We start from the raw sequence: 14,828 nt of genomic DNA on the forward strand, positions 1-14,828 counted from the left end.
AAATGGCAGATCCATAAAGCAGGCATTTAGGAGCTAAAGCACCACAAAAGAGGGAGCAGTTAGCAAATTCACAAACGACAGAATGAGGAAAGATGTGGGTGAGCCAGAGACAGGGCAGGTTCACACTGCTAAGAGGGAACATGGGCTCTGGGCAGGGAGAAGTGATGAGAATGTACCGGGTAGAAGTGTGCTGTTCTGGAGGTGTAAGTGCTAGAATGCTATGCAGATGTATGTGTTTGTGTGTTTTTAGAAGTTTAGAACAAGTAGACTGAAAAATGAGGAGAAGTAAGGACATTGGAGCTGAGAGGAGGTGATTGGTGGGAACCCTCAAGAACGGTCTTCTGGCTACTGTGATAAAATAAGCATCACGTAAAATTTACCACTTTAACTATTTTTGAGTGTACAGTTCTGTGGCTTTAAGCACGTTGGCAGTGTTGCGTCCCCATCACCACTGTCCACCTTTAGGACTTTTTCATCATCCTAAACTGAAACTCTGTACCCATTAAACAGTAACTCATCATCTCCCCCAAGAACCAGTTTTTGGAGTTAGAATTTAATTTGTGAGACTCTTGGGGTTCACATAAGCTTTTGGAAGCAGAAGGTTGGGATCAGGGTTTCAGCACTTCAGGGACTTTGTGTGACCTCTGGTCAAAGACATAGCAGAGGGCAGGAAGCTGCTTGTCAGAATCTGAGAATGCTGTGTCCTTTGTTCAGGAATGAAGTGTGGGCAACTTCATTGAAAGATTATATGACAGGACGTGGCAGATCATTTGGAAGAGAGGTGTGGAAGATGCTCACTGAGCCTCCCAGCACCTAAGAACCACCTGCCGTTAGGCCACACCTACTAAGCACTTGTTGGGTCTGGTGTGTCCTAGGTCCTTGGAAGAGGCCTTAGATGTAGCCTTGTGCTCCTTCTATTTCATATGGGCAATGGTGCACAGAAAAGGAAATGAATCCAGCACATTCCATATTGCAGGTGAGGGATAGAGACCCTCATTCAGCACATCCCATATTGCAGGTGAGGGATAGGGACCCTCGCCCAGGTGTGCTCCTCGGGGTGAATGACTTGAGTCACCCCGTGTGAAGTGTATGCTGGGGGACTTAAAAATCTCACATACCCAGGAGCTAATTAAAGCCACCCACCCATTCGTTACCTGAGCCACGCAGGACTGTCACAGACAGGATGCTCTGTTCCTCTCATTGCATCCCAACAGGGGAGTTTCAGGTGCCGTCTGTCACATTCCTGAGGATGTCACGTTGGTATCTGCCACCCTTCACTGCAAAGTTACTCCTTTCCTCTTTGTAATTGCATAGGTATTTTGGAAGGAGATACTTTCAAACTGTGGAAATACCTGTTTCTGATAAAACTTTCCATCCATCCATTTATTTATATCTGTATGCACTTGCGTTTCCAGTCAGTGTATGTTTTTATACTCAAATTGTTCCCAAGTTGGCCAATGAGAATCTCTTCAGGTTGACTTTTGTATATCCTTTTGACATGTTCCCCATCTTTGAATTCTGTGTTACTTTCTGATACAACAAGATGTTTAGGCTCTTAAACTCACTTTACCTGCCCCAGCCCCACAATCAGTTATTTCTCTGGGAGCCCTGTATTTTGTTATTTATTTATTTTTTAAACTGGAAAACAGTATTTAGAGGCCAAGGTCTGGGTACGAGGTGTTCTCTTTGCTATCAGGATGTCATTGCTGCCAGACTCCATTCAGTGGACAAGGGCAGGAAATACACGTATGTGTATGCAGTATACCTACCTCATACACACGAACATTAACATCTGTATTTATTTCTGTATCTACTAATGTATGTTGAAAACCATGTATTCACATCAACATCTCCAAGTCCTATCCAGCTTCACAAGGTTGGTTATAATTTTCACCCTTTTCATGATTGTAACTCCTCTGATGTCACCCTCTATGTTTTTTACTTATTTTATGCACCTGTGTCCATCCATCAACTCTGCCTTGACGGGCTCAGATGCTCTAGGTCATATAGACCTAGATTGACTTCCTCACCATACGTAAGCCTGTGATACCCCGCCTTGGTCTGCTCCACACGTGGTTGCTTTCCTCCTCACCCTGCTCGGACCTGTCACCCTGTTCTGGGCCGCCATGGCTTTCCTTGTCCCTTGTCATGGATGTTTATCTGGTTATTCTCCATCTAACGGTTTTAGGACTGAATTGCTCAGTAAGGGAAGATGAAGAGAAAGGTTTAAATTTAAAAGAAGTGGGTCGATCGACTTTGAAGAAAGACATTAAGTAAATAATTGGACACTACTGTATGGGTCTGGCAAAAATTGAGCAAAGTAGGCATAAGAATGAGATTTGTGGAATGTTGGGCTATGTGATGGCTTTTTAAAAAAGAAACAAAACTAGGTATCAGTTTAAGCTTAAAGGGAGAACAAAGAGCATTTCCCCCCGCCCCATCACACTTAGTTCTTTATAATTGTCTTAATAGTTTCTGTTCCTCCTAGGTCTCATATTTTGAGGAAGAACAGAACATATTATCTCGGAGTACAAGTCCTTGGATCCCCCAGTTGCAGTACGCCTTTCAGGACAAAAATAACCTTTATCTGGTGAGTCTTTCCATCTATCTCTGTAGAATTAACCTAGTGTTGCAATAATCAGATAGCACGGCTGTGTAATTGAATGTGGTTCTTGGCCACATGGCCCATGACACTTTTCATTCATTCTCATGCTCTCCTGCCTTTCAGGTGTCTTCTTGTTCTTGTCCTAAAGATGAAGACCTAATCCATTTAGAAACAGCCCCATTTATTGCTGGATATTGCAGCTATGGCTCAAAGGGCAATAAAGAGAAGTCCTTTATTGGCAATAGTCTGACAGTACCTTTAACAAAATCTTAACTTTAAATTTTGTTTTATTTTATTTTATTTTTAACTTTAAATTTTAAAAATTGAGATAGAGCATGGTTATTATAAGAAAATGCAAACACTGTGGAAATGTATGAAATAAAAGAGAACATGCTTGACCTTTCTCTCTAATCGCTCTCCCCTGGGAAACACATGTTAATGGTTATGTATGTTCGTTCTGGCTCTTAACCGTGAGTTGTGGAAAGAATATTTCTGTGCTTGTGCCTGTCGCGCATGTATATAGTGTATTTCACAAAAACGGTGTGTTACTGTCTACTCTGCTCTTCAGCTTGCTTTTTGCTTTTCAGTAATTTCTCCCTGACATCTTTTCATGTCAGTACATGCAGATCTGCATTCTTCTGAGCAGCACCATGGTTTTCACTGATGTGCATGTAGCATAACTTAGAGAATGTTAGAATTCATTTTGGGGCCTAGTTTAGGTTCTCAGGGGTTTAGATTCCTAAAGTTAAAGGTATCTTAGAGGCAGTTCCTGATTCAGCCCTTAAAACAAGACTATCCTATTACGTTGAATGGAGATACACTTTTATGGAGCTCACATAAGAGAAGAGGGTAAGAGACAGATGCCTATTTGTTTTGAATCTTCACTGGGCATTTTGGGAGGACTTCCCTGGTGGCTCAGATGGTAAAGAATCTGCCTGCAGTGCAGGAGACCTGGGTTTGATCCCTGAGTCAGGAAGATCTCCTGGAGAAGGGAATGGCAACCCAATTCCTGGAGAATCCTATAGACAGAGGAGCTTGGCAGGCTACAGTCCATGGGGTTGCTAGAGTCAGACACTACTGAGCAGCTAACACTAGGAAAACTCACCACCTTTATTTCTGACCTGCAGTAAACAGTTTATTTACCTCGATTTCATCTTAGTTGGGAACCAGTACTGATGGGGAGGCTCCTGGTCCCACCCTGCCTTCTCAGCAAGGGTATTCTCACATGGATATGCAGGGAGACTGGCCTTGTGCTCACCATGCGGTCCTTCAGAGCCATCACCATGCTTATGGCTCTATGTCCTGAAACTTCTTTTTCTTGAATATTGTCTTGGAAGCTTTCCTTCCTTGAAACCTGGAGCTTGAAGCCCTGACCTTTACAAATGACCTTGGTGTGTTTCAAGGCTTACTGGTATCCTAGGACATTTGTTGCATATGGTAATATTTATCCTGTGCTGTGCGTGTCTTGTGGAGCCCCTCGTATTTGGATGTATTAGCAGATTCACTCATTGTCTTTTAGAAAAGCAATTCCTTTGACACAGTAGATTCTCTGTTCATTATTGTTGTTTTGGATATTTTTAACTAGAGCTCTGCAAATGATACAGAACATCAGCTCGGGAGCATAAAGTTTGTTTCTGAGCCCACACGGGCTGTCCCAGAAGTGGGAAGGGCTCTGATTTTTGGTGAAAGTTGAGAATCCACAATTTTCTGGTCTGCCTTGCACTGCTCCAAAAACTTAACGATTCTCTTCCTCTGAGTCGAAGAGCTCAACCTTTTTGTTTTTTATTGTTTTTTTTATTTTTTAATTTTATTTATTGTATTTCTTGACTGTGGTGGGTCTTCATTGCTGTGCAGGCTCTTCTCCATTTGTGGTGAGTGGGGGCTGCTTTCTGGCTGCAGTGTGCATGCTTCTCTTGGTGGCGACTTCTCTTGGAGCTCAGCCTTTTTGATCTCCAGTCTCGTGCAACTTCTTAATAGTTCAGTTCAGTTGCTCAGTCGTGTCCGACTCTTTGCGACCCCATGAATCGTAGCACACCAGGCCTCCCTGTCCATCACCAACTCCTAGAGTCCACCCAAACCCATCCAGTGAGTCGGTGATGCCATCCAGCCATCTCATCCTCTGTTGCCCCTTCTCCTCCTGCTCTCACTTTCCCAGCATCAGGGTCTTTTCAAATGAGTCAGTTCTTCGCATGAGGTGACCAAAGTATTGGAGCTTCAGCTTCAACATCAGCCCTTCCAATGAGCACCCAGGACTGATCTTTAGGATGGACTGGTTGGATCTCCTTGCAGTCCAAGGGACTCTCAAGAGTCTTCTCCAACACCACAGTTCAAAAGCATCAATTCTTCGGCGCTCAGCTTTCTTCACAGTCCAACTCTCACATCCATACATGACCACTGGAAAAACCATAGCCTTGACTAGACGGACCTTTGTTGGCAAAGTAATGTCTCTGCTTTTCAGTATGCTATCTAGGTTGGTCATAACTTTCCTTCCAAGGAGTAAGCGTCTTTTAATTTCCTGGCTGCAATCACCAACTGCAGTGATTTTGGAGCCCAGAAAAATAAAGTCAGCCACTGTCTCCACTGTTTCCCCATCTATTTCCCATAAAGTGATGGGAACAGATGCCATGATCTTCGTTTTCTGAATGTTGAGCTTTAAGCCAACTTTTTCACTCTCCAGTTTCACTTTCATCAAGACGCTCTTTAGTTCCTCTTCACTTTCTGCCATAAGGATGGTATCATTTGCATATCTGAGGTTATTGATATTTCTCCCGGCCATCTTGCTTCCAGCTTGTGCTTCTTCCAGTCCAGCGTTTCTCATGATGTACCCTGCATATAAGTTAAATAAGCAGGGTGACAATATACAGCCTTGACATACTCCTTTTCCTATTTGGAACCAGTCTATTGTTCCATGTCCAATCACTGTTAAAAAAAGTAATCACTGTTGAAGTACTTTGGAACTTTCACACTATTACAGTAAGTTTTGGTAGAGGTGATAGCAAATTCTGAGTGTTCTAGGTGAAGGAACTCAGATGAGTGAGGACTAGTAGTTCAGCCCCAAATGGCAAGTCCGTGCGCAGTTACTTGAGGGAAGCCACCTTCTGCTTGTCTCTAGAATGGCTGGTGAGGATGATCAGAGGGGACCTGGGAGTAACATTTGTCGTTTTCTTCACGTTGATTGTAGTTGTTTTTTTTCTTTCCCCACCACTCAACAGTTTTTACAGCACATCTTTAAGGGGGTAACATTGGGCATTTTGAGAATTTTAAACTCTTTGGTTTCACTCTATTTTATCCTTACTAATTGGCTCTGTCACAGTAGTGAGAACCTTCCCATTTTTTCCTTAATTATTAATTTAACTGCAAATTTAACTGCCGTGGATTCTGTTTGGATATAGCTTTTCTGAAATACCTTGTGCATTGGAAATATCTGCCATTCCTCTGCTAGGACAGCCTTCTGTCAGTGGGGGTCTTCAGGTTGTGGGGCTTCGCTCTGGATCGTGACACCAGCATTGACATTCTTAGCTGAAGATGGTCTTCTCAGTTTTTCTGCTCACCATCTTGCAAGATGGGACTGATCTCAAAGTGACTGTTTTCTGAAGTTCTGGTGGCCTTAGCCCCTCAACACCTGGCTGCAAGAACATTTTTATGCCATTCTTAAGTAGCTCCATTAGGTATAATTATCACTGGGTATTTGGTAATCTGGTAATTATTTCCTTGCCTGCATTTTCTTTTCCAGCACTTTGGTACTTTGAAATAAAATGCTTGCTAAGGGTACAGTTTTCACATGAGAAATCCAAGCTTAGCATAGGACTTAAGATATGATAGATCCACCATCTCTTATCTGTAATTCTGAAATACCCAGTGCTCTGAATAACTTTAGGTTATTTTATTGCTTATTTCGCAGAAGACTTGACTTGAATTCTGAAGCAAAACTTGACCCAAACTCTTATTTATTCCCTTTAGTGCAACTATTCATCTATTTTGCTGCAAATTATGAATCTCTGTGATTACAGGGTGCTATCCCAGGTCCTACCTGAGGGTGTTACATAAAGTATATGCAACATTTTACCCTCCTAAAATTTGAATATTTCTGAATCCGGAGACACGTTCTGCCTGTGGTAAGATAAGGGGACTATAGATCTGTATTTGCTTTGTAAAGCACTGAAATTCCCCTGTGCCTATAGATGATTAAACTTTTGAAATTTTGGGAGACATACAAATCACAGTAAACTCCCCTGGCAGTTAAATATTAATGTATAATGCAGTTGGAGGTTAATTGAAGATACATTTAAAATCAGTGACATAGCAGCACTATTTGCAAATGTACACCAACAGATTAATGGACAAAGATGTGGTATGTATACACAGTGGAATACTATCCAGCCGTAAAAAAGAATGAAATAATGTCATTTGCAGCAATATGGATGGACCTAGAGATGATCATACTAAGTGACATAAGTCAGAGAAAGAAAAATATTGTATGTTACTGCTTCTAAGTAGAGTTTAAAAACATGGTATAAATGAACAGAAATAGACTCATAGACATAGAAAACAAACATGGTTATCAAAAGAGAAAGGGGAAGAGGAGGGATAAACTGAGAATTTGGGATTAACAGATACACACTACCATGGATAAAAAATATAGTCAGCAAGGACCTACTGTATAGCATAAGGAATTATATTCAATATCTTATAATAACCTATAATGAAAAAGGATCTGAAAAAATATGTATACTTTCTCCACGCTCTCGCTTCTTTCCCTGTTTACCTGGTTAACTCTTGTTTCTCCTTCTGGGCTCAAGTCAGATGTTACTTCCTCGAGAAACCCTTCCTGGATCCATGGGAGGGACACCCCTCTGCTGTGTGCTCAGAGCAGCCTGAACTTGCTCTTGGTGAGTGGGTGGCAGTTGCCTCCACCAGGCTTCAGCCTCCATCAGAGTGATGATATCTCCCTGGCTTCTAGTAGAGCTTCCACAGGTTGTCGCTTAAGAAATATTTATTGGTTGGATGCATGATTAATTTCATAGAAATTTGATTTACAGACAGCGTACTTACAGGATTATGGAAGTTGTATTATGTTAATGTTGTTGTTTAGTCGCTTCCCAGGTGGCACTAGCAATAAAGAATCCACCTGCCAATGCGGGAGATGCAGGAGACTTGGGTTCAGTCCCTGGGCAGGAAGATTCCCTGGAGTAGAAAGTGGCTACCTGATCACCAGTATTCTTGCCTAGAAAATTACATGGATGGAGGAGCCTGATAGCTTACAATCCATGGAATCACAGAGAGTTGGACGCAACTGAGCAACTAAGCACAGCACAGTCCCTAAATCATGTCTGACTCTTTTTCGACCCCATGGACTGTAGCCTGCCAGGCTCCTCCATCTATGTGATTTCCTAGGCAAGAATACTAGAGTGGGTTGCCATTTCTTTCTCCAGGGGAATCTTCCTGACCCAGGGATCACACCTGTGTCTCCTGTATTTTGGCAGGTGGATTCTTTACACCTAAGTCACTTGGGAAACCTATTAATAGTATGAGTTTTTTTCTCCAAAGTATGCTGTTGGAGGACAGGTCCACTGAAATTTTTTAAAATTTGATTTGCAGTACAAGGAAATTGAACTTGGATCTTTTTGAGTTTTGATGGTTAAAAATTTCCCATTTATAGTTACACACCAGTGAGCGTGGCTTACCAGGTTTTACTATAGAAAATCCTAGCAAAGTCCGTCTTAACATCTGGTTCCATGTAACAAGGCAAGTCGCGTATTCTGGCAGGTGGCCCAAAAGCTGTACTTTGTTGATCTGGCTCATGATGAAATCTGTTCTGTTCTGTTTAACAGATGCCTTCCGCATGTCCTTCCGTGAAGGAGCTGCCAGTCTCCACAAAGAAAACATTGTTCTGCAACTCATCACTTGTAGTGTTGTATCTAAATTCTTTGTGCGATTCATAAAGCTTCCTAACTTGTGCTGATATTTTTCATACTGTAGGTCTCTTCAGGTTGCCCATGCTGTGAGCCTATTACTGACTCGTGAATCTATTTTCCTTTTTGTGACCTTACATGAGCTTCCTTCTGTTCATTCCCAAAGTTTCCTTCCTCCTAGTTGCACACAGAGATTTATTAGTTAAGGTATAGGCTAAAGTCATATAACAAAGAAACCCTCAAATACAGTCGACTGGTGGGCAGCCTGTTGTACCTGATAATTCCTTCCTGTGACTTCCTGTGGCTTTGGATGTTGTCTTCTTTGACACGCTTAAAGTTTGGACCATTTCATGTCTATATGTTCCATGTGGCCGGGAGGAGAAAAGAGCAGAAAGGCAGAGCAAGCAAATTCCTTCTACACAGGATGATGCGGAAGTGGGACGCATCACTTCCTCTCACATCTTGTTGACCAGAACTTCACTGTGCATGTACACGTCTGTACTGTCTTACTGCGTGGCCTCTCACTGCTGCGGGAGAAGGAAAGAGTGGATTTGGGGGATCAGTTAGAGTCTGGCCCAGAGGTTAAAACAGCTCCTTTTGTAGATTAACAGATGGGGTTAGACACGAGGCCCCCGAGCTCTACCTCCCGTGGTCTTCCTTATTACATTTATACTGTCACATCCAAAACCGTTTCTAACACAACCGTGTTTGGATGTGTTGCTTGGGTTTAGTTCTTTACATTTCTGTCTTGCTTTTAACCCACAGGGATACCATTTTGTGGATACTTGCCTTCCTACGTAGGAGTTATTTGAAGGGGGGCTGTTCTAGGCAGTGGCCCCAGGGACTGTCTTATCACCAGCCTCTGCCATCATTGGGGGTGGGAGAGGGTTAACAAATACTGCTTCTTTGTTTATTTTATTTGAGTGAAGTACGGCAGCTTAGGATCATTTTGACAGCGAGACATGTGCTGTTTTGATCTCTTGGGTAAGATGATCCAGTTTTAGGCATGTCTCAAAACTCACCAGTGCTGCTGCTTCACAACTCAGATGCCCATCAGAAGGAAGCTGTTACTTAGAATATAGGTTCCTATTTTATTCTGTTCCTTGCTTGGTCTCTCCGGAGTCATTGGCCTTTTCAGCTTCAATTTTCTCATTGGCGAAATGAGATATTAATACGTCTTATTGACTCCAATTTGATTGCTGAGTGTGTTATTGCCTCAGGGGGTTCTTTGAGTTCTCAGTGCCTTTGAAGTAGTGGTTCTGCATGTTGGTCTTCTGAGGCATATTTCAGAGGATTGCATTTAGAGTTTCACCATTTTGGGGACTATAGTTACGTTGTCCTGATGTGCCTGGCCCCAGTCTTCAGCATTGCTGATCCAGTAGGTCTTGTGGGGTGGGGCCCAAGAATTCATATTTCTCATCGGGTCCCAGAGCCTGCTTTGAGAACCATTGACCTACAGCCATAGCTAGTTTCTGGTTACCGCTTCTTCCCTGTGCTTTTTAGCCATAGTGTGCACATCCGAGACCACTGTCCTTACCTCTCAGGCCAATGAATGGTACCTACTCCCCTGCTATTGCTCGCCCCGGGGTGTTCAGCATCTGGTTTTCAGTTCCTTTAACCTTTCCCACACCTGTACACTTAGCCCTTTCCTCAGTTCATGACCTCAAATCACCTAGTTTGAGTATGGGATCAGCTTCCTGCCAAGACTCTGGATGATTTGATGCTCAATGAGGATTTTTTGAATAGAAGGATGACTCAGGCTGGGATTCATACTTTCTGAAGTAAAGGGCCTTCTCTCTTTTTCTGTTGGTCACCTTGCCCTTCAAGAAGAATTTAGGGTTTGTGCCAGGGGCCTCTCTCCTTAGAGTGTCCATCCTGTCCTCCCCTGAGCCAAAGATCAGGAACACTGGGCAGGGCAGGTGACGATGCCAGTAGCAACCTTAACATTTTCATGGCACTTTCAGTCATGCTGATTGTAGTGCAGGCATTTCAAGGACATGATTCTAAGAGGCGGCCAGCACAGTATGCCTCTAACAACACCAGTATGCAAATTGGGATAGAATGCAAAGAACTATTATAAATCTACCCCCATGTGTACACACATACATGCAAGTGTATGTGTGTGTCTGCACACATACACATACACATTTGTCCTTTGTTTCAAATACGACACAACTGATGGGAATTGCCATCCTAGCACTTGGGGTAGAGATGCAAACATCAACAGAAAAGCTGCCGCTCCTTCCAAACTAAATGCATGTAAGATCTGCCCTTTAATTAGCATCTGCGGCTGCTGCTATCAGAAAGGTCTGTCTCTGTTGGCCGGGACGTCTTTGCTTTAAAAGAGCAAGTCTGTTATAGCTCCAAGCCAGGCTGGTCTGTCAGCTGCTGTGCTTTCTCTGCCATCCGCAGGGCTGTTTTACTGTAGGGCTTTTTTGCATCCTCTGGACTCCCTGGCCTCTATTACCATGCCTTAGTGATCACTGTTGAGGTGACCTGCAGGGAGATCTCCTGTTTTTGCAAGGGCACAGGATGGTTGCTTCACTGCGGCTGGACTGGTCATGTTTCAGCCCTTTGCTCTGTGTGATCTTGCCCTAATATGAGGAATGGCTCCAGGTAACCGCTGGAAAATTATAAGCAACAGAAGAGAGGGCTGTATTCAAGCCAGGTTTCACACCAGGGCGTCTCTTCCGTAGAATCTTCTCACTTGGTTGGAGTAGTGACCCATGTTGCCCCTGCAGCCTCATCAGCGTCGGGTCTTAATACAGTGCTGCATCGCAATCACCCCAGAAGCTCCTTGAAATGCAGATTCTTGGCCCCCACCTGTGGAGCTTGATCCATGAAGAAGTTGATCCATGGAATCCACATTTTTTGGCAAGCTCCCTCAATGGTTGGGATGAGAAAGAGACATACTTTATAATAAACCCATTAGTATTACTGAATTTTTTTTTCCAGTTCTTTTTCATTCTACCTGAATTCCAGCTCCATGAAGGCAGGGATTTTTGTCAGTTTTAGTCACTGCTATTTTTCTATTAATAATATCTAGACTAGTGCCTGGCACATAATAGGCACTCAGATATTTATGTGGATGAATGTGTTTTATCCTTTTTTTAAAAAAAGTGTTTCTCCAGGTGATACTGGTCTATAGACAGGCTTGAGAAACCCTGCCCTAGAGGACTTGCCAGTTTTTTTCTTGGGTTGGAAGTCACTTTTCCAGGGAGGATCCATGTCTCTCTGGGCATCTCTGAATAGTAAAAGTCAGGGATGGAGTCCTTTTAGGGGACAAGTCCGGATGCTGTGAATGATCTGTTTGGTACAATCTGGGTGGTGACTTTGGTCTAACTTGTTCATTGTGTTCTGTTCTGCTGACCTTGGTCTTTGGTTTATAGTATGTCATTTGGTATAAAGATTTGAAAACTCTTGGTGTAAGACTTGATGATGCTTTTGGAACTCCTTTTTTAAAAAAAATATTGAAGTGTAGGTGATTTACAATGTTGTGTTAATTTCTGCTCTACAGCAAAGTGATTCAGTTATACGTATGTATAGAGTACATTTTTATAATATTCTTTCCCATTATGGTTTATCATAGGATTGATAAGTTCTTTGTGTTATATAATAGGATCTTGTTATTTATCCATTCTATACATAACAGCCTGCATCTGCTAACCCCAACCTCCCATTCCATCTCTTCCCCCATCGCATGTCAACCACCATTCTGTTCTCTATGTAATATGATTCTGTATTTGTTTCATAGACAGGTTTAGTTATGTCATAGTTTAGATTCCACATATAAGTGATATCATATGGTATTCATCTTTGTCTGACTGACTTCTTCACTTAATATGATAATCTCTAGTATGTTGCTGCAAATGGCATTATTTCATTCTTTTTTATAGCTGGGTAGTACTCCATTGTGTGTGTGTATACACACACACACATACACTATATCTTCTTTATCCATTTATCTGTCAACAGGAATTTAGGTTGTTTCCACGTCTTGATTGTTGTGAATAGTGCTGCTGTGGGCATAGGGGTGCATGTATCTTTTTGAATTGGAGTTTTATCTGGATATATGCCAAGGCGTGGGATTGCTGGATCATATGGCAACTCTATTTTCAGTTTTCTGAGGAACCTCCATACTGTTTTCCATAGTAGCTGCACTAACTTATGTTCCCACCAACAGTGTAGAAGGGTTCCCCTTTCTGGAAACTCTTGATTTGGTATCATTTTTTGTGTGTGTAAATTAATTAAATTATTTTAATTGAAGACTAATTACAGTATTGTAGTGGTTTTCGCCATACATTCACATGAATCAGCCATGGGTGTACATGTGTCCCCCATCCTAAACCCCCCTCCCACCTCCCTCCCCATCCCATTCCTCAGGGTCGTCCCAGTGCACTGGCCCTGAGCGCCCTGTCTCATGCATCGAACCTGGACTGGCCATCTATTTCACATATGGTAATATACATGTTTCAGTGCCATTCTCTCAAATCATCTAACCCTTGCCTTCTCCCACAGAGTCCAAAAGTCTGTTCTTTACATCTGTGTCTCTTTTGCTGTCTTATATAGGATCATTGTTACCATCTTTCTAAATTCCATATATATGTGTTAATATACTGTATTGGTGTTTAGCTTCCCTGGTAGCTCAGCTGGTGAAGAATCTGCCTGCAATGCAGGAGACCCCTGTTTGATTCTTGGGTTGGGAAGGTCTGCTGGAGAAGGGATAGGCTACCCACTCCACTATTCTTGGGCTTCCCTGGTGCCTCAGCTGGTAAAGAATCTGCCAGATGGTGATTGCAGCCATGAAATTAAGAGATGCTTGCTCCTTGCAAGAAAAGCTATGACAAACCTAGAAACCATATTAAAAAGCGAGACATTACTTTGCTGACAAAGGTTCATCTAGTCAAAGCTATGGTTTTTCCAATAGTCATGTATGGATGTCAGAGTTGGACCATAAAGAAAGCTGAGCGCCGAAGAGTTGATGCTTTTGAGCTGTGGTGTTGGAGAAGACTCTTGAGAGTCCCTTGGACTGCAAGGAGATCGAATCAATCCATCCTAAAGGAAATCAGTCCTGAATGAATATTGGAAGGATTGATGCTGAAGCTCCAGTACTTTGCCCACCTGATGTGAAAAACTGACTGATTGGAAAAGACCCTGATGCTGGGAAAGATTGAAGGCAGGACAAGAAGGGGACAACAGAGGATGAAATGGTTGGATGGCATCACCGACTTGATGGACATGAATTTGAGCAAGCTCTGGGAGTTGGTGATGGACAGGGAAGCCTGGTGTGCTGCAGTCATGGGGTCGCAAAGAGTCAGACATGACTGAGTAACTGAACTGACTTGAAAGTCCAAACGTGTTTTCTGGAAGTGTCCAAGTCCTGGTTCTTTATTATTTCTTTAGACTCAAGAGTAAAATTGATGAAGTTTGGTATCGCCACACGCAAGCTGTCTTCCCTTGGGCTCCATTCATCCCAGGATGAGTGACTGTACCTCAGTAGGATAGTTTGGGGATGGGGGTCACATCGTGGGTAGCCAAATTTAGCCAGTAAGTGCCTAAACTAAGTTTGTCTGATGGTGTACAGCTGGGATGTTCCATAATTTTCTGGCAGTCCAGAATCTTGTTGGAAGGTCAAATTTGATTAGGTTCTTTGATAAGGAGTTTTGTTATTTAATATGTCTTTCTTGACCTCATGTTGTAGAGCCTCCTGCCTAGTAGCTGTTGTCATTTTTGTTGCTTATTTTCTTAATGAGCCCTTTTCAAGAAATGGAAAGTTGTTTGACCAGTAGAAAAGACTAATCTAGTTTGGGCAGGGATTTTCAGCTCAGGAATTTGGATTTTCTGAATAGAAGCAAAGCTTACATATGTTTTTGCCTTTCTAAGAGATGGTTCTGATTGTCTGAACTGCTTTTCATTGTCATTACAGATAGAATTTTCTTTTTTTTTTTAATATTTATTTGGCTGTGTCAGATCTTAGTTGCAGCACTTGAGCTCTTAATTAGTGCCTGTGGGATCTAGTTCCCTGACCAGGGATCATACCTGGGCCCCTTGCAATGGAGTGTGGAGTCTTAGCCACTGGATAACCAGGGAAGTTCCACAGATGGAATCTTGGTGGCCAGCAGCTGCTCTGTGTTTGACTTTCTCAGTCTTAAACTTGCAAGCCATTCTGTTTTCTTCACATCTGTAATAGAGCCAGGTCAGAAAATTTGTAAGTACACCATGTCATCATAAATACGCATTGTTCTTATTTTAAGACATTTTGGTGCTAAAAGCATGAGTACTTTGCGTGTGGGTATTTAAGACCTTTTTAA

The 14,828-nt window shown here is 42.5% G+C and overlaps 1 protein-coding gene across 6 annotated transcripts in view; it reads left to right on the forward strand.

Annotated features, from left to right (window-relative positions):
- Nucleotides 1–14,828, forward strand: part of CIT (citron rho-interacting serine/threonine kinase) — a 171,776-nt gene that overhangs the window by 18,125 nt on the left and 138,823 nt on the right. For all 6 annotated transcript variants that reach the window (XM_069557922.1, XM_069557923.1, XM_069557924.1 and 3 more), the window contains exon 5: nt 2,489–2,590. In XM_069557922.1, the coding sequence (XP_069414023.1) occupies nt 2,489–2,590 (102 nt within the window). The remainder of the gene's footprint in view (nt 1–2,488; nt 2,591–14,828) is intronic.

Source organism: Ovis canadensis, chromosome 17, assembly GCF_042477335.2.
Source record: "Ovis canadensis isolate MfBH-ARS-UI-01 breed Bighorn chromosome 17, ARS-UI_OviCan_v2, whole genome shotgun sequence".
Lineage (NCBI taxonomy): Eukaryota > Metazoa > Chordata > Mammalia > Artiodactyla > Bovidae > Ovis > Ovis canadensis.